Source organism: Nothoprocta perdicaria, unplaced genomic scaffold, assembly GCF_003342845.1.
Source record: "Nothoprocta perdicaria isolate Ctin4 unplaced genomic scaffold, notPer1 scaffold_41, whole genome shotgun sequence".
NCBI classification, from domain to species: Eukaryota; Metazoa; Chordata; class Aves; order Tinamiformes; family Tinamidae; genus Nothoprocta; species Nothoprocta perdicaria.
Genome location: NW_020455655.1, coordinates 1384521 through 1404448, shown reverse-complemented (window position 1 = coordinate 1404448; position 19928 = coordinate 1384521). Strand labels below are relative to the sequence as shown.

At 38.7% G+C, this 19928-nt stretch overlaps 1 protein-coding gene across 1 annotated transcript in view; it reads left to right on the top strand.

The window, feature by feature from the left end:
* The window catches only part of UNC13C (unc-13 homolog C), a 113353-nt gene extending 110859 nt beyond the window's left edge, over nucleotides 1-2494 (top strand). Inside the window, exon 32 of the mRNA XM_026045785.1 lies at nucleotides 956-2494. Coding sequence (XP_025901570.1) covers nucleotides 956-1241 — 286 coding nt within the window. The 3' untranslated portion in view covers nucleotides 1242-2494. The remainder of the gene's footprint in view (nucleotides 1-955) is intronic.
* Nucleotides 2495-19928: the final 17434 nt, after the last annotated feature.

Genomic DNA, 19928 nt, shown 5'->3' with positions numbered 1-19928 from the left:
CAGTAGGTACATCTCTAACTAGCTGCACCTACCCTTTAGGCTTGTGGGATATTAGCCACCTTGCATGTGCTAAATACTGCTGTCAGACAAGTTTTAAAATGGTATTGAGGATCTCCAGCTACCTTAGAAGAATTAAATAGAAATATATTCTACCCTTAAAAATCAGAAATGGTACTTAAGGCACAAAGAGTCAACAAAACAGCACAAAACTAGCAATGTAAAAATGTTTTGGTAAAACAAGGTACTAAAGTGGCATCATAACTGCCTGATACCACATTTTTTACTCCTAATTTTTCAGCTAACCTCATACTTGCAGTACAACAGAAGCCAATATCCCCAGCCACCCAGCTGAGAATTCTGAGCAAACACTAGGCTAGACGCTACAGCTAATTTGGACCTGGCAGAATCAACAGAAATCCAAATTTAGCTGAGCTGCATTTTGTGTCAATGAAAAACTAATTTGAAGAGACTTGCATTAGACCCATACGCCCACTCATAAAAACACACACAAACTTTCTGCAAGGACAGATGAGAAATAGGAAATACTGATCTAGAACTTTGCACTGTAGGTATGCAAGCCATTACATTTAGAAAACAGATGCTTAAGGGCAGGAAGCTACTGCTACACACTTAAACATTTCAGAATTACTGCACTAGGAAGAACCATGCAAAAATTTGCAAATCAAAAAGATTTTGACATAGTGATAATTGCCTAATACCTGTGCTTAAACTACTTGAATATTTTATTTGCTATTTCCTGTTCAGGTCAGTGGCAACAGAGGCTGCTTAACCAACTGGGTTAACCATATAAAAGGCTTAAGTAAATGCTGCTCTATTACAGCAATTGTACCTATCACTATCCTTATGAAGTTGACCAGATTTCTACAGCATGTTCGTTTCTTAGAGGAATTAAACTGACCTCCTTGTTCTAAATTTGTATTTTTAATCCATGCAGCATTCTGAGTAACGAAGATAGGCCAGGTGCCTACGAGCTTCATCTCTCAGTGAAAGATTACTGCTTTGCCAGGGAAGATCGCATTATAGGAATGACAGTTATTCAGCTGCACAACATTGCAGAGAAAGGGAGCTGTGCCTCCTGGTACCCCTTGCTGAGAAGCATCTCCGTAGATGAGACTGGGCTCACAATCCTTAGAATACTTTCTCAGAGGACCAATGATGAAGTTGCTAAAGAATTTGTAAGACTTAAATCAGAAACAAGATCTGCTGAAGAAACAGCCTAAAATACCCTAGGAATGCAAGATTGTCACCGCCAAGAACATAGCCCCGTGCTGTTGTCCGAGTAGTGCATGCCTGTGCAAATCTGTGGGAATGTTTAATTAACCACGTCTTCGGTGTTTGCCAGTACTTAGGTACTATATTTGCAAAGTACGTCCAGGAGCTCTGTATCTTTTATACATATTTTGGTCTTTGGTAAAGTAATTGTTCCAATAAAGTGCCAAAACTAAGATTAAGAGCAAATGATTCATGATATATTTTAAAATGATGATTTCACCTCATCACAGTTCATTTATTTTTTAACATCTATTAATAAATAATTAGCTCTCTGAGTTAATATGCTGTCTCTGTTAAAATACTATGTTGCTTATTGTAAATTAAGTTACCTCCCTTACTATTAAATTAAAAATGTAGCTAATTCCAAACTATCATTTTATGCTAGCATCATTTTAGATATCTTACAGATAACTTTTTCTATCACTACTACAGATGCAGTTACTTATAGGAAGTGTTTGTAATTTTATAATGACCAATATAAAGTAATGATTTTTGCATAAAAACTGAAAAAGGATGGAAATATTTTATGCTAATCTTTTTCCAACCTTTCATAAATATCACTGTGAAGAAATGCTGTTAAAGCAAGTTCTCAAGAAGCTGTGCTTATCCACGTTTGTTACTGCTGTTTGATATCTTGAGATAACTTTGTTCTTCAAAACTGCCAAGGTAATATCATATTTGTATTAAAAAGGTAAGTCAATATCTGCAGAAAAAGACTGCCACACAGAAGGGTATATATGTGCTTTAAAAGAATTCATTTTTTTTTTAATGATACGGTAYTGTATAAGGGTTAATAGTTTGGAATATGTAAAGCTGGTTTGTGGTTTGTTTCTAGAAAGTGTTTATGAAAAATAATGATGCTGTTAGCATTTTCACTCAGAGTTACTAATGTTGCTTTACATACTTAGCTGTGACATCAGTTAAGTGCTTTATTTCTTTTTTTTAGAAAAGTTCGAAAGTTTGTACTTATGCAACATTACTATGTATTGCACTAAAGCAACCTCTGTGTCCTGTAAATATATTTAGTGAGAAATTGTAAAATAAAGTATAAAGAGACTGCTTCTAGTTTTGTCATTTGATATAATTTACGTATCTATAGGTTTTAAATGCACGTGAGGCCAATTTACAAGGCTACAACATGGCATTATGATATATCAAAGCATGGATTCTGATGTCTACATCTGCATCTTTCATAACTGTAAGATCTGATATGTCAATGAAACACAAATTATAACAAATGAAGTAGTTATTTTGTTGATGCACATAATGAAATGTTCTGGTTCGCATATAAATATAATTGTTTATGCATACATGTATTTGTCATGTTTTTTTGGTTACAGATGGTTTTAGGGTAACAGGCTGGCACTGTCTGATTTGTTTAACAAAAAACAAAACTAGGGGGGAACTCTGACTAGGAGAGCTGGTCCCAGTCTGTTAAAATGCAGTGTATCCTCTGCTGATACTTAGGCACTGCAGAATATTTATGAGAGAGGCCCGGCTGGAAACATTTTGCCTCTCTTGCCATTTCACAAAGCAGTTTCTCTGTGTGAAAGTGAATAATTTTGCATTTCAAAAAATAGTTCATTAATTTAGGCATTAAATGATTGTACTTGACCCCTCGGCATTTCTGAGGATGTAACTTTAATAACACCTACTAATCACAGGTTGGATGTAATTACAAAGACTTGTAAAACTACTCCAAGTATTTAAAGACCAAGTATCCATCTTGAAAACAACCCTCTCCCATCCTCTTAAGAATTCAAATGCATCGCGTATGTTGTGGTGCACTTAGAAATAAAATCCAGGAGTAGCTCTAGTAACTTCAAAACAAATTACAAGGATTTCTTTCCTAACCTATATAATACTTCCTCCTGAGCAATTTCCATTTGGGGTACAGATCTAACTCCTGCTTTCTGTGAGGCAAAGCAGATGTAAACAGACAGCCTCAAAATAAAAAGGGGARAAGAAACAAGGGATAAGGTGGTGCTGCAATAGAGAACATTTTTATAAATAAAACGCAGAGAGAATCCCACAACAAACCATTTGTGCCTCCCTGAAATAAATCAGAAAGGCTGGGGTGGACCACATTGTGTTTTATACCTGGAAACATTTTGCTTATACATATGTATGTATGTAATATGGCATGCATTGCATGGCATTTTTTATATATATATATTATATATATATATATATACACACATACACACGCGCGCGTGCCACTGGCTTAAATGTTTATCCGTGAGATTCACCCATGAAGGAGTAATGGTTGACCTTGCCAAGGAAGTCTCTTATTGATGAACAGTGTCGCTCATTCAAACACACCAAGATTGACCAGGCAGTGCTGGCAAAGCAACAACAACAAAAGCCTTAAACAATATGCCTTAATGCTTCACTGCTGTTAACAGAAGAATATTGACTTTGTTAACAGAAGAATATTTACTTTCTGCATCAAAATTTGTTTTGTGGAAATTCAGAGGAAAATACATTAACTTTACATAACAGCTCTGTTTTAAAYATTTACCTGTGAATGAAAATAACATGGTGTAAGCAGGTCAAACATTTTATGTAGTAAAGATAATTTATATAGAAAAGGTTGCAAGACTATTTTAAGGGCTGTTATATTTTGTTTTAGAAAAGTAAACATTCCATTTACTTAAAACCACATGAATTCGCATTTATGAGAACATTTTCTTAACTCAACTGACCTTAGTGAACTGCAGCTGCAGCTGGTTCCTCGTTTTCATTTCTCAGGGACAACTGAACTGATAATAATCAAAATTATTAGCTTAAGATATTAAATATAAATACACACAGTAGGAAAATAAAGGGGAAAATTAAAGGGAAGAAAAGTAGAATTCAAGAACAAATTTTCTACCCTGCAACTAACAAGTTATTAGATGAAAAACATTGGACATGCATCTGGAAAACAAATATAGAGTAGCTGGTGATATGACAGCAATTCAGATTCACTAGTGTATTTAAAACTGATATTTCTGTAACTCAGTCCAGTGTGGGTTAAAAGAGAAGTTTCCTCTTTCCTAATTAGTTTTATAGGATAGAAAACTAATAGCCAAATGTAATGAATAAAATTAAATTTTYCTTAACATACTCCATAGCTAATATCTGACAAAATAGACGTTACTAAAGCTTGAACTAAATATTTAAGTATAAGATGAAGCTAATACTAAAAAATATTCTAGATTCCAAAAAARAGTTGAGCTAAAGTAATTTTACTTGGTAACAAATGTAGGCCACAGCACCACCAATCTTCACACTAAAACAAGGTCCCTTAACCTCCASTTGGATAAACTGAATCACAGAGTAGCTGGGGTTGGAAGGAACCTTTTCAGATCTTTCCTGCACAAGATGACATTACATTAAGCCTAAGCTTTGATTCATTGCTGGCTGTCCCACTGTCTCATCTGGACTCTTTGAATACATCAAAACGGCATCAAAAGGCCTAGACCCCTCTGAGAGGGGCTATTTGATGATATGTGATGTACTCACAGGCTTCTGGACCATGGCAGCAACCACGTTTCCTGCAGAGCTTCCTTGCCCGAAGTAGTTAAGTTTGTTCTTCATACAAAGTCAGTCCCAGCCCATTAATCCTGCCCRAGTCCCTGGCAGCTTTGTATTGCACGAATGAAGTTGGGCTGCACTCAGGCAGCTGGTTTCAAGGAGCCCTTCCAAGGAGCTGGGCAGCCGCATGGAACCTGGCAAGGTCGGTACCGAAGACACGTATGTTATAAACCCATTTACTCCTGGATCCGGCTTGTGCATGTTGGCTAGATCTGATCTGCGGCCTATAACCTGGAAGGGCAGTACCTAAGGGGAAGCTGCATTCCCTCAGTACAGCCAGGTTGCCTGCAAGAGTGTCCTAATTCACTGGATTCACTGACTGCCTTTCCTGAGGGGCYCAGCTCTTTCACTGCCCCCAGTAACCAGGAGTGCAGAAGACACTTTTTTCTTTCTTTTCGGGGGAGACAAACAGAATTTCGCTGTCTGAATTTCTACATCACCTACTAAACCCCCGTTTTATTACCAAGCTCTTGAACTTGTGGCAACAGAGAACACAAAGATGCAGTTTGAGTAGTTTGATGGGAAGAGCAGGAACAAGTTACCCACCCAATGGCCCAGGCTGTCAGCAACAAGCAGCGGATTTTTAGCGTGACACAGAAAGCCACTGCAAAGCAAGGCTCTCAAATCCCCATCTCCACCTACTTTCCATTTATTTTTATGAGATACCATTTCATTTACAAATACATACTGGAGTGAAAAGTCTATTTAAATACCAATCTGCAAACCACCATCACTTGGATTAGTTATCACACTGTTTATATTTCCCATACACATTTTAGCATATTCCTATTATGTTCTCCATGCATCATCCTCTTAGATGCTTTCATTTAAATACAGCTCATTTATATAGTTCTATAATATAAGCATTCCATACATAAAAGAAAGATTAAGTTCCAAGAAGCTCTTTAAGTTGTCGCCTTTGTTTCTTATATCAAAGGAAAAGGCTAGGGAGGGAAAGAAGGAAAGACAGCGAGAGTGGGAGAATTTACGCAATTAATTGCTAATAGGAATTTGGGGGGCACTATAAATCCTATGTTTATCAAAGAGAAGGTGAATTGCTTAATTCTACCATCATTATTTGCAGCAGTGAGGAACCTCACAACAGGTGTCTGTTCTCAGTGAGGCCCATGGGTGCGCTGACCATGGCTGCTCCTCGCTTGGGCTGTTCAAGGACACTGTTATYGTCACAGGCTGCACCCCTCTCCGAACGGGGCCTCCCGTAATCCAAGGGAGATGGGCAGCCAGGCTAATCCTGCAAAGACACAGTGCACAGAGGACTTGCAGCACAGCCCACAGTGTCAAGTGTCAAGCAGTAAGTGGCGATCAGCAGGACGGGCCCCTCGGTGAAGGCAGAACAGGAGGGGCAGGAGAAGGACAGGACGGTCAAGGAAAAAGCCATGCACAGGGATGCGCAGCACAAGAGCAGCGAAGCGAAAGCCTAATGAACAGGCTAAACTCTCACGGYTTAATGAGCGTGTTCCCGTCAGCCACCCGTGGGAGCCAACTGCACGTCAGTGCCTAGTGCACCCGACTGCAAAGAGGAGCAGTTCAGCTGGAGCTGCTGCAAGCAGCCAGGGCTGGTTTCCCTCGCTCACAAGTGGAAGGTTCTTGGTTGGCTGGAACACTAAAGCTCCAGAAAGATCACGAGGAACTTAAGCAAAAATATCCACCAGGGATTGCTAAACTTCTGAGAATAATGGATGTTTTCTGATAAACAGATGTCTTGTCAAGACTGTGCAGCCACTAATACAGGTTTATGCAAGAAAAGGGACTAAGGAGCCAGTTGCCTACCCTAGAATCGCTCAGCAACTGAGGCTGGATGGTACCTCTGGAGACATCTGCTCTGCCTCAACCCCAAAGCAGAGGCAATGAGGGCAACGAGGGATGGGGAACTACGAGGTCGGGCAGCCGCTGCCCACTCCCTTCCTGCCTTCAGAGGGCACCAAGGGGCACAGATTCAGAGCGGTATCACAACTCATTTGTAGCCGAGGCTGGTTAAGGCAAACGGTTCCATAAATAGCAGCTTCCACAGCTCCGCGGGTAATTCAAAGTTGAGTGGGTCTCTAACAAAATTAGCATCACTGCCTTTTAATAGTGATAATTACATAATCTGTACAGGGGCTCTGTATAAAGATCTTTCATTATGAAAACAAGATGTAATAAAATTAAAACATGACTGAGTTTAGAGATTTAATCATTACATCTAATGCTAATCAAGGATATAATTATTATTTTGGTTTTAAGCTCTCCATTAGTTCACAGTTGTCCAAAGGCAGCTGTAAATGGTACATTTAATTTCTCACACACTATTTTTATAAGAAAGACACTACACAAAATTTCTTCATAGCGACCTTTTGTCGTTTCTGCCTGCCCTTTGTCCTTGTGATTAAATGAATGTTGATTTGCACGCTGTACTCAGCTGGAAACTTATTGCATTAATATATTTACAGGAAAGAGGCTCGCGTCCAAGTTCTCCCCTCTTATTCAAAATGATAAAAAGTATATACATATTCCAAATGATAAAAAGTATATACAAGAAGTATATAAAGTATATTTTGTGAGCCTGAGAAGCTCACAAAAAACAAACCTAAATAAATGTCATTGTTCCCTTCAATCTGTTTTAATGGTTGTGTTTATAGTCTCATGCTGGTTATAGAAATCAAATTTGTGGGCAAATACTGGAAGCAGAGTAATAATTTACCATTACTGCATCAGTCTAAACTAAATATCCATTCCTAACAAATCATTTGAAAGCTAAATAAAAGAGCTGGACAGAAGTGGAAAACATTAAATCTTTGTATTAATTGAAATTCAACTAGAAGACATATAATTGGCATAAATGGATCCAGTTTCATTCACAAGATACAGCTGGGCAAACGCTGGGAATGGCTCTGTGAATATCAGACTCGCTTGTTTACACAGGCTTATTTTGATGGTATTTTCATGTCATTTTTGTATGTCTTTTGGCACTATATTTACTGATTTACTGATATTTACTTATTAATGATTGGCTTTTACTATCAGAAATCCTTACAAATGAATTTTCAGGAAAAAACCTATATGATTTTAGAATTTCTAATCTGGAGATCATAAGACAAACTTTTTTCTGTCGCTAATGTGCAGAACTGGGGGACTAATGCAAGTACAAGTATTTGCTGTAATAAAGAAAAATTAAAACACGTATCAGGAGAACATCTGCTGCTTTCTGCGTGCTGCTCCAAGTAAACCCACCATATTTGCATACACAAATACACACACGCAGAGTATAAGTTAATTTTGAGCATGATGAATCCACATAATACTACCAAATCTAATTTGAGACAAACTTACCTCATCATGAAGAAACTGAAAAAAAGGTTTGCATCAGACTGAACCTACAGCTGAAAATCAAATTAGCTACACAAATTGTCCCTAACGAATCTCTTGGCAAGTTTTCAAAATATTCTGGTGTTTTAAATGTCTTTTAGAAACCTAGCCATTTATATTCATTCTTCTTCTTGCCTTTACACACTTTTAAACACTTTGTTTTACATTTTGCCCAGTAAAGTTTGTTTTGCAGTTGCAAAATTACTGACAAAAAGTCATCTGCCCAGGAAATAGACAACTGATAGACAAACTCACTGCACCTTATGATCCTTTGCTGTAGTATTTACATATGCGGCCTCCAGGCAGCAATCCAGACCACACAACTTCTAATCACATTCAGCTGAACASGGCTGGCCCTGTCTGCAAGGCAGACTGCTCAACAGCAGTGCTGGGTCTCACTTTTCCCGGCCTCTTCCCAAGAACAATTCCAAACCCTGATGCTGACATACACCATGTACTAAGTGCTTCCTAAAGGCTGGCTGGAGGAGTAAGAGGAATTCTGATGAGCCTGAACTCACTGGGGCAGCAAGTGGGCAGCTATTTCTCTAGTTTATCGGAATAGCATTAAGAGTCCAGGGAAAGAGGACAAGTGAGCTATGGGTCAGAGAAACCTGTTTACTGGCCATTCCACAGCTCTGATCTGCAGGCTGGACCTACCGCTTTGGTTGGCCATATATCTTTATTGTGGATAAAACGTACTTACACCGGTAAACACAAGTGACTTGATCTGAGCTGTAAGGGAACATTCTCAGGCAAAGATTGGAGATTCTCTGACTTGGCCTCAAGATACAAGAGCTTGCTGACACTTACTGTTCACTGCAGCTACTCCAATAACCAGAGACAGCTCTAACTTTCCCTCCTCTGCAGCCTAAGAGGCCCCACACATTTTGCTTCTGATGTTTACCCTTTTAAGCAGGGAGGTTTTTGGTGCTGAATGATGACAGTTGACTGCAATGTGAGTTAAGCCTCGAGGCCTGAGGTCATGGCATTAGCAAAACAAATGTCAATTACTGACTAGCACCATCAAAACACGAAAGCGAATTGCTGAAATCCGCACTGAAGAGCAGAAGATAATGGAAAACTACTGTGTGCTGAATGCATTCCCTCCGCAACATAGGAATCTCCTGCATTTCCTCTGTGGCTAGGGAAGGTGCTGTAATATATAATGCCCCTGAGCTTGATTTTTGCTTATAACACATGGCAGAGGCTGAAATGTAAAACTACCTGAGCTTATACTGCAGTCATACATAAACAGTACACACACATACAGAGAATAGCTGAGCTGTTACGCTTCAAAGCTCTTACTGACCAATATTTGAACATTGGAGGAAGAAAAAAAGCCCCTCAACACAAGAAGAAACAGGAAGGCAAAACAAGTCTTGTCTTGCTTTCACAGCTGATATGACACAACGTGTGTTTCAAACCAATACCTGGTGACTGGCCCCAGGGTAGAGGACAGGGGCCTGGGAGAGCAGCYGGGCAGCAGCGTCACAGGAAGGTGGAAGGCGGCACCAGGGGAGGCTCCATGGGCTTGGTGGCACCATCGCCGGAATGCACCGCAGCATGTCCCATCCTGCAGGACCCGCAGCTGCTTGCCTAGAAAGAGGGAGGAATCTTAGTGGCAACGCAGGAGAAATCTGTCCTGTGGCTGACGTGCTAAAGAACATGACCTTATCATGTTTTACAGAAGTGAGAGTCCTTTCTTTAACAAAACCAGCCAGAAAGGTCTAGAGAGAGATAGAATCTGATCTCCAGCTGCCTTTGAACAGGTCTCCTCGCTCTTCCTGAACAAAGCAGAGTCTGCATATGTGGGTCCTGCTTTTCATTACCATGTTCATGATAAAAAAAATAAACATATTCCCAGCCTGAAGGCAGTCACAAACAAGTTGAAGCTCAAGAGTCTGCAGAGTTTATTTTCTTGAGTAATTTGTTATGTATATATAAAAATGTTCTTCACAGGAGCTAAAGAAACAACAACAATTTTCATGAGATGATGCATCAGTGTTATCAACATGATAATTTGCATGTAGTGTTAAATCAACATGCCCTTAAAATGCTACAATCTTTTTCTATGTGATCTGTGATAAGAAGCTCATGTGTCAGACTTTCCCTAGAACGCTGTCGTTTTCCTAGAACGCTGTCCACTATGAAATTAAGTCTCCCTCTCCTCCCTTGCTCAGCCTGACATTAGAGACAAATAATGCAGAAGCCACTGAAATGAAGGAGTCAGTAGCAGGAGCAAACTTAACTCCTATCAAATATGCTCTATAATGTTCAACAGCCCTTAAAATTGCAGCACATCTTTTCTGTACTGCAGAAAATTTCATTTCTGATGAGGGAGAAATTCCACAAGCATAAAAATTATTGAAACAAGGATACTGTTTACATTTATCATTTGCTRATTTCATTTTTATTAGGAGGAAATGAGGATACAGCGCTGTCACACAGACAAGAAGTAAAGCTGTATACAAAATTTACTGAATGCACTGAATCTTTTTTTTATTCATAAAGTGCTTATACACAGCTTGCAGCTTTGGCAAATGCTAGTATTTAGACTAGCTGTCCAAATAATTTGGGAGAAGGGTGAAGGGGTTAACTTCTTGYCGAATGCTCAGAGTAAGCTATTCAGGCTATCTTCAACTAAAAGGGGCTGATCATTATTCCTATCTGACTGAACATAACAGCTAAAATCAACTGCCTGAAACAGAATACTGGTTTACAATATAGTGGTTCAGATAATCTTTCTATTAGCATATACATCTAGCTAGAATACTGAGAAAAGGACATCTGTTTCTATGCAGAGGATTAAGTGAGCACATCAGCAGACAACACTTGCCAAATTGGAGGAGAAAAGCTCAGAGGAGCAGCAATACCTAAAGTAAGAGTTTGCATCTGGATGACAGCATCGAATAATGTATCATTCAGGAAAAGATACCAGAAACCATTAAGATATACATAAAACTGGGACAAAACCGCAGAATTTGAAGAAAAGGACCTTTTCTGTTTAAGAAAGGCTGAACAGCTCTGAATTAGGCCTGTTAACCAGAGAGCCACTTGAGACTCCCATGCTGTAATTTATTTAGACAACTGTGACTGGCACAGGATGATTAGCAAGTATCGATACTGAGGTGACTGTGACTAATGAGAAGACTCAAAGAAAGAAACCAAAACACCTCTTCAGACCACGCTCTGAAGAGGGCCTCGTGGGAGGCACAAAGTTCTAAATGGACATCCAGGTTCCACTGACAAGAACAAAATTGATTTGATCTGAAATAAGCACCAGATAAACTTTCAGTATTCAGTATGGCAGAAAAGAGGTTCAACAGGCTTCTCCCATTCCTTCTGGCTCCTCCCTTATTGAGGAAAGGTTCAATGTCAAACTAGCACTTGAACAGAGATTTTAAATGGCTGCTGAGCTCCATGTTAGTAGGACACATCACCCACTATAAGGATGCCTACCTTACCTACAAGGATGYAAATCCTTGCATGTAGTACCACATCAGGTATCCAGCTTTATATGTGCTTTATGTGCAACAACTCCCTCATCTAGTGTTTTTTTTTCTAAAGGAGCATGCACAGGAAAGAATGAAGACAAACCCAGAACGATAATCTCAGTACTGCAGCAGTTGAGAGGCGTCTTGGAAAGCTGTTAAATCTCCACTTAGACAGTTTTTTTTTTTTTTTTTTTTTTTTTTTTTTTTTTTTTTTTTTTTTTTTTTTGTCACTAGGGTTGAAAGTGAGTCTACAAATAATCTGTATTTTTCAAAGAATCATAAATATAGTGACATCTCATTAGCATCAACATCAACATCGTATCAAAGTCTGCCTTAAATGTCTACTTTTTGAAACAGTCTAGTGAAAGCAGGCTCATGTTCTCAAAATCAAGACTCTCAAAACAAAACTCTAAAGAATACAAAAAAAAAGAAAAAAGCTCTTAGTGAAATCAGTTAGGGAGATGGTTCTTGTAGCCAGTCTAATTTCATTCACATATGCAATTTACAGGAAGAAAGCACTCCCAGTGAGAATCAGAATACACAAAACTCCAAGAGTGAACGGCACTGCTGGCTGCCAGCCTCTCAGACTATCCTGATTCACTTTGGATTTTTTGTAAGGCCTCACAAAAATTCACACCCCACAGAAAACTATAGGAGGCTTTTTCTGTTGATTTCAATGTACCCTGTACTTCCTCCTACAGAAAGAAAAGCACGATGCACAAGCCCGCTGGTGTCTGCGGCGAACAGGACAGCGTCCAGTCCATGTGCAGACCAGCTCACTGCACTTTMATGTATAGGATATAGTGTATAGTGCACTATACAGAGCCAGTGAGCCAAAGTTCACGAGTCAGGATTTCAAGAGCAAGTGCCTCTCAGCATGTGAGTAACCTACTCACATCTTCTGGCTGTGCTGTAACCCACTCGTGAGCCCAGTCCTCTGAGGGAAGCAATGTCTCAGCACAATTATTCATGCCAAAAGAGGTAGGATTAAATGATTTGCTTAAGCTGCAGAGGGCCAGGGACACAATCAGAATGAAAATTCAGTCTGTCCCTGGTTCCCAATCTGCTCTCTCACCATCACACCACACTTTTTTCTGCAGCACCACACAGGGCACGGCACTATCTCTGCCCGTAATAATGGGTGCTCACTGCTTGATAAGCTTCAGTAATTCTATGAGGCCATGTAGGAAGATTTCAACTGGCTTTTCAAGTCAACCTTCCCTCTGGTAATTGTAAGTAGTAAGTGGAAAAAAGTCTGTGAATAATCTGAGTCATTGAAATTTCTCAAAGGAGATAGCAACATGAAAAGTAGAACAATTTCTTTTGTAACAAAGGGTACCAATATTCAGAGGCAAATAATTCATTAATTCATAATTTAAAAGTCACCAGTRCACCAGTATTTCATTATGCCTCTTTACCTACAGATCCATTAATTGCTATATATTTATGAAGCTTTTGATGAACTCAACTTAGAAGTTGAGTTCTACAACAAATACTATTCACTCCCTCTGGTTTTTTTTTTTTTTAAAGATGCCTATCTCAGGAGCAGCAAGTCAAAATGAAACTTCACGACAACACGGGAATACTTGGAAGTAAAACAGTCTAAAACAAAATAGAGAATAAATCAAGAAATGTATGAGGTTTGAGTTCATATTCAGATRTAACTGCATTTGACAGAATTCTAATGCCTCTGTATTTGCTGTCAAAAAATATAAAATAAAAAAGTAAATGAAAAACAAAATCTTTGAATTCAAACCCTATGTCCCAGAATGCTGAGTGCTGAGTATTCTGCAAATTTAAGAAATTATGTAAACTAATTAAGCTACAACTCTAAATTGGAATCTAGATCTAAAACTGAAAGCTGGCAAGGTTTAGATTCAGATTTAGAATACTGTACTATCCATGATTATATCAAATTTACAATTAAACTATAGGAAACGGTAAAATACCTTCCTCTAGRAAAATGTCACAAAGTTATCTGCTTCCATCTGTGCCTTACTAGAACATGTCTGATAGCATATCTGGTACAGCTATGCTTTATATTTGCCTGCTATCATCTGTAAAAATACACTCAGAGACAGACATTCCTTCCTGCAAAGGGATTATCAGCCCAGATAAGGCACACGAGGATAAGAAAKGGAAACAGAAGCTGAGACAGGTGGCTAAGGTGACACAATCCATCAGTGCCAGAGCAGGGCACAGAGCCAGGCTCCCACTTGCCAGGCGAGCAATCTCCCTGCAGGTTACAGGCCTCCCATGAGTGATTCTGCAGCATTAGGCTGACTACACAACCTGGCACCTCAGGAAATCTAATGAGGTTTTTGCTTCATTGCCTTGTGACCACACTATTTGTGAAGTTAAATTATGAAGCTGCTAAAAAATATTCAGAAACACGAAGAGCCCAAGAGCTGAGGATCATTAGGAAATACTGCAAAGATCATTCCTTGCCACTCGCACATGACATCACATGAGGTATTTATTTAGTAAATGTTAGCCCATCTTTAAGTTGGAAAATTAGGACTGTAAATCTATCAGTCTAGGTTCTTCCCTAACCATTGTACATTTCTTAATGTGAGAGAACTGAACTGGAAACCAGCCTTCCTGGGATATGCTATAAAAGCTCTTTAGCTCAGTCAAGACAATTTTTATCATTAATCTTGGATTTGCCCAAAAATAAAAAGATAAGGAAGGATCAAACATTATATGGCACAGATAATCTGCTGTGATAGCTGGAGAGTCAGAGGTGTGGGTGCTGGACACGGAATGCTTTTTCATTAAAAAATAAAGATCCCTTGAAAGTAGCTCCTGGCTAATAATATATGTTATAAATTAAACTTGACAGAAAATGACTTAGATCAGAAATAATATTTCTTCAATCATTGCTAATGTAATTAATTCTCACTGGATGGTCCTAGGATAGCAGAATAAACACGAGAAGAGATCAAAGGCACCTATGTTCTTTCAAGGTTGTGCGGTCAATTGGCAAGTGCTACACGACCACAGGATAGTCTAAAAGGAGAACTTTACTTGAACTTTAACCTAAAAGCTATCAAACAAGCAAAATTCTGCATCTGTAGAACTGACCTGGGTGCTAGTCAAGTAATTTGACTCTTCCAGCAAAATTTATTGAAATTTAACAGGTCAGGATAAACTTGTTGGGGATAGTGTTTCTAAAAATGCCAAGGAAACTCTCCATCTCCACAGGACAGAGACTTTGCTTTTAATGTTAAATCTGAAACAAAGGCTAGTCCCCTGTTTTGAATGTACATACTTTTTACTTTAAGGCTAAAAACAATTCATTTCTCCTGCTCAAATTTATTAAATATCAAGAGACAGAAACACAGGAAAATGCTCCTACTAGATAGAACCAAATGATCAGACAAATCTTAGATCTAATGWATCTCATTTGTTTGAGAAAGAAGGTCACAAGCCTCAGGTTCCATTTCAGGATGAAATCTCYGTTGTGTGCACACCCAATTGCTCATGCAATTTGGCACATTAACATCCTGACTGTTCAGAGCAGTTGCCCTACGTAACTGTCACACACAAAACCAATGTAGCTCAAGAACACGTAGATGTTCCTGAATGCCTAACTGTCTTGGTGAATCAAGGTCCAGCCATATACATCCAGAAAAACAGCTCCTGAGAAGCAAGCTCAGGCTGAAAAAATATATATATTTATAAGCATTTTAGGGAAAAAAAAAATAGAAAATACAAAGGGAAAAAAATATAAAATATTAAAGTAACAATTTTAAAAAATGAAAACTTTAAAGAAAAAACCCTACAACCTATAACCTTCAAGAGCTGAATTCTGGCAAAAAAATGCAGCTCAGTTATTAGCTAAAAATAATTATTATTCTTTAGTCTACACCAAAATAGAATGAAAGCCCTCGGCCCAGTCTGCAAACTCTCCATGCTGTGAAACATAAACAGTGACTCTTCCCTGTTTTTATATCCATTCCCAAGAGTTGGGAACAGGTATACAGTCTGACCCAGAGGAGCTGATSGTATGTCTTCTTCCTGAGGGATGATTTGAACTGTATGCATTCTAATGATTTCTAAATCAAGTACAAACTGTTGGAAAGAAAACATGTAGAGACTGCTTTTATTTCATTTTTACTGATTAATAACAAAAATTAATAACAAAAAACTAAGTGGATGAGAGAATTTTCTGGCTTAAGGATAGGAACATAAAGAAAGCAGGAAGATCACCCACAGCCAGGGAGAAAGGCATGACCCTCAGTTTCAAGGGCAGCGAGAGCAACACCCTTAGCCGGCTCAAGGAGGAAGCGGCCGCTCATGGGCTGTGAGGGACTGGACAAAGCAGCAGGGCAGGAACAGTGAGAAGTGGCAGAAACCAGGGGTGGGAGCTGCCTATTGAGGCTGGCATGGTAGAGAGGAGACCTGGGGAACCATCACTGAGAATCGTGAAAGACAAGTCCTGGCTAACATGCCTTTGTGTGTGGCAGCAAAGTCCTCCAGGGCCAGCAGGGAAAATGCAGCCCATTTACTTGCAAGCAGCAGTTTCCTGAGACTACTCTCTCTCAAAAAGCCTCTGCCCAGACAGTGAGTGATGTGCTCTGCAGTTGAGCTCTGGCTGGAGAACAGGGCTGGGGACACACCAATGCATTCTGGTTCGCCATCGCACCCCCTCAAACATGGATTAGCAGTTCTATGCAAAAATTAAAATAAATCCACAAACCAATGCACCTGTTCACTTTCTTGACTGTMACATAATGACTTCTGTTCATACATATCTCTATATAAAGATATATATATATATATATGTTACATGATTCTAAGAGCACTACTTCTATGAAACAGCTATCTGCTTATCTGTCTATAATGTTAAATGAACAACTGGGGTTATATCCAGCTAGAGTAGGGCCAACTGACATTTCTGATAGGGAAAGTACTATTTAAAGTTAGGAGAAAACAGATTCACAGATTCACAGATTCACAGATTCACAGAATATTTAAGGTTGGAAGGAACCTCTACAGATCATCTAGTACTTTTTAAAATTATCTATAAAATAGAAGACGTTCTAAACACAAACTGATTTTTTTTCCCTTAAATATTACGTTTACGTAGCATTATTACAGAAAACAATTTGGCCTTTTCAAAACATTCTCCCATTTACACATTGACTTTCTGATTGCTTAGAAAATAACCTAAAACAGATACTACCACCTTAGCCTCTAGCCATGAAGTGTCCCTCAAGTGGATTCTAGCTTAGTAAAATAAATGGTTCATTCATCATTTCTTATTAGCTAAGCTGGTCATGCATGCATCTACTGCTTTTAATCACAACAATGTAGCATTTCCACSTTTCCATGAGGGCTTTGGATTCTGGCACAGCTGCACAAAAGCACTTTCCCTACACTTAAAAGCTAAATGAGTCAATACAGACTGTCAGTCTCTCAAGCAATTGTGCATGACCTACTCCTGCTAATGGTTGGAATCCACCAAGCTTAGCAGTGCTAAGACCCCATCTACACCAGGAAACACATTCATAATTCTCTTACTATTGCTTATAGTGTTTCACCTCTGATGGCTTTAATATCAGTGGTTAGATATTGCATTTCCTAGTATAAAGCAGACGTACACGAAGTGCTATTATGCAATTACATTCTGAATTCATGCTTTTCAGAACCAGTTTCACTAAAAAGGTGTATATAAAAAGCAARTATGTTCAAAATCAAGATGGTAATTTTAGATTTGTTAAAGATGTAGCAAGTAAATATGAAAACGAAAAAGTCTATTAATAAAGTTTGTAGGTGAAGATCAAGTTCAGATGAGGAAAACAGCTGCCTCCTTCTGGTAAGGGAAAAGAATGTGCAGCTTTGATTTTTTAAATAGCCTTACCTGACAGCCTTACCTAGCAAGGGGCTGTCACTAGACCTGTCCAAGACATTTCCTTTTTAGGGCACTTTGCAGAAGCACCTTCTTACTCTACACTGTGCAAATAGAACTTCTCTATATCATCTTTGCAACAACTCTAGAGGTGCTGCCTCTTCACTGAATCTAGCTGCATCCTCCACCCTGAAGGTCCAATGTATTCATCATGGAAACAGAAACAACAACTAGACAGGGAAAAACAGGATTCACAGTATTRTGGATCATCCTGCATGCAACCTTCAGATCAAACATGCTGCAGTACAGTCACTGCCAGAAGACATCAGGTTCTGCCTACAACAGCGCTGTTAGAAGGACTATACAATAATCATTTTGACATCTGAGTTCAAATAACTGAGCCATGCTTTGATGAAAGGAGCTTCTATTTGAAATTATTATTCCTTATTTGAATTTATTTGTATTTGTTTGTTGAATTAACTCTGTAACACTGCCCAGGCCRCTCTCCTCAGGTACTTTTAGCACTCCAGAACTATGCCGTCCTCCAAGGTGAAGCGAGACAATGGACAGAACAAAGTGAATTTGGAACAACAGAAAATTCCTTCCTGTCCTTGTAGTGATTTTGCCTCGTAATTCTTAATATTTATCATGAGTGATATCTGATCTRTCATAGCACTTCAGATATAGAATTGCTATTTTGAGTGCCAAGTGATATATTAGTGCTTCAGCATAAGATACATTCTCTCAGGCTGAAGGCTTCCATTAGAAAATTTCAGTCCAAAGATCAAACGCCAGTCTCCTCTTATGACTTCTTTGCTATTAATGCTGTTTTAGAAAGGATTGTGTGCTGTTTTAGAAAGAATATGGAGGGATAACGAGTGAGTGCCTCCAATGCCTCATGTACATTGYGATCCTTTAAGCCCAGTCTTGCCTTTTCAAGATCACTCTGAACTGCATCACTAGAAGGAAGCCCCCAACCCTGTGCAAAGCTCCTAGGTTCTGCTAACCCCCCTCAAGTGAACTACCTTATTTTGCTGCTCTCAGACAGGTTCTATTTCTGGAAAATTAGACAGGTTCTATTTCTGGAAAATTAGGTCACATTTTTTCTCCATCACAGAAGAAATACTGTGTAGTTATAAACAAGGGAATAATGCAGAGCTGATAGAATTGGATATCATAAAAAAGGTGAGATTAGCTGCAGTACTGATAAAATATAATGCCAWGAAAATACTACTTTGAGCTATCACAATGGCAAATCCCTGCAAATGCAGGCAATCTTCTAATATATGTGAGAAAAATTGACATCTTATTTTTGGGCTTCCCTTTTCACAATGTGCATGATAATGCATTCTGTTTTCAGCACAGTTCATTGGCATATAATTACCCGGATGCTCATAGAAAAAGTCTGGGTACCATAAAGACAAGTATATTATGTAACACAGTTTCCCTGAGTTATGCCCTACAAAAACAGATTCAAAGATTTACTGTACAAAAAATAACTAAAGAAACAAAGAAGGCGCATTCAATACTCTGGAAACTGTTTCGGCCCARCTCTTCGAAGCCTATTTTAGAGGTGGGGAGGGGAAAAAACTACAGAGAAACTACATTTTTTCCTGATACAGAGTCTTATGTATGAGACAATCCATTCAGTTTAATAACATCTGTTGTGGACATAGTGAGCATAATTGCCTATTCTTAAGAGACTTCAAATTCTGATAATGATTTGGTATTTCTCCACAGAAATTTTGAATGCATGGAATGGTTATCTGTCTGAGCCAAACCATTAAATATTCAAACCTAAAGTCAAAGAATACCTCAGTTGACTGCTTTATTTCATTTTTCTCCACATAAGATTTGCACCACTACATATGTGATTGAAAGATGGCATTTGTATTATCCAGGCATGCAAATGCTCTCTTTCTCCTCAAGAGAAGGTTTTTAAGCACCTTTTCTTTCCAACTGCATTTCCACACATCCCTGTTCATCTCTTTATACCCTCACTGATTTGCTTTGTGATTTGACAATACTCTCTCAAGAAAACCCTTGCAATGCTCTCTGCAGCGAGCACAGGCAGATTTAATCATTTCTGTAAGTAACTTTATTCAAACTAGCATGTACAAAATTGTTATTTCATTTGCTCCTATATGTGAGCTATATAGCTGGATGAATCGTGACACCTCATTAGATAAATAAAACTCCTAGAGAACCTGACATACTGAAGAAATCATTTCTTACTCAATCAGTTGAAACACAGTTCAGTGATTTTCTAGTTATAGAAGAATAAAGGCCCATATTATTTCTATCAGAAAAGTTAGAAACTTCCTGTGTAGTTTAGCAAACTA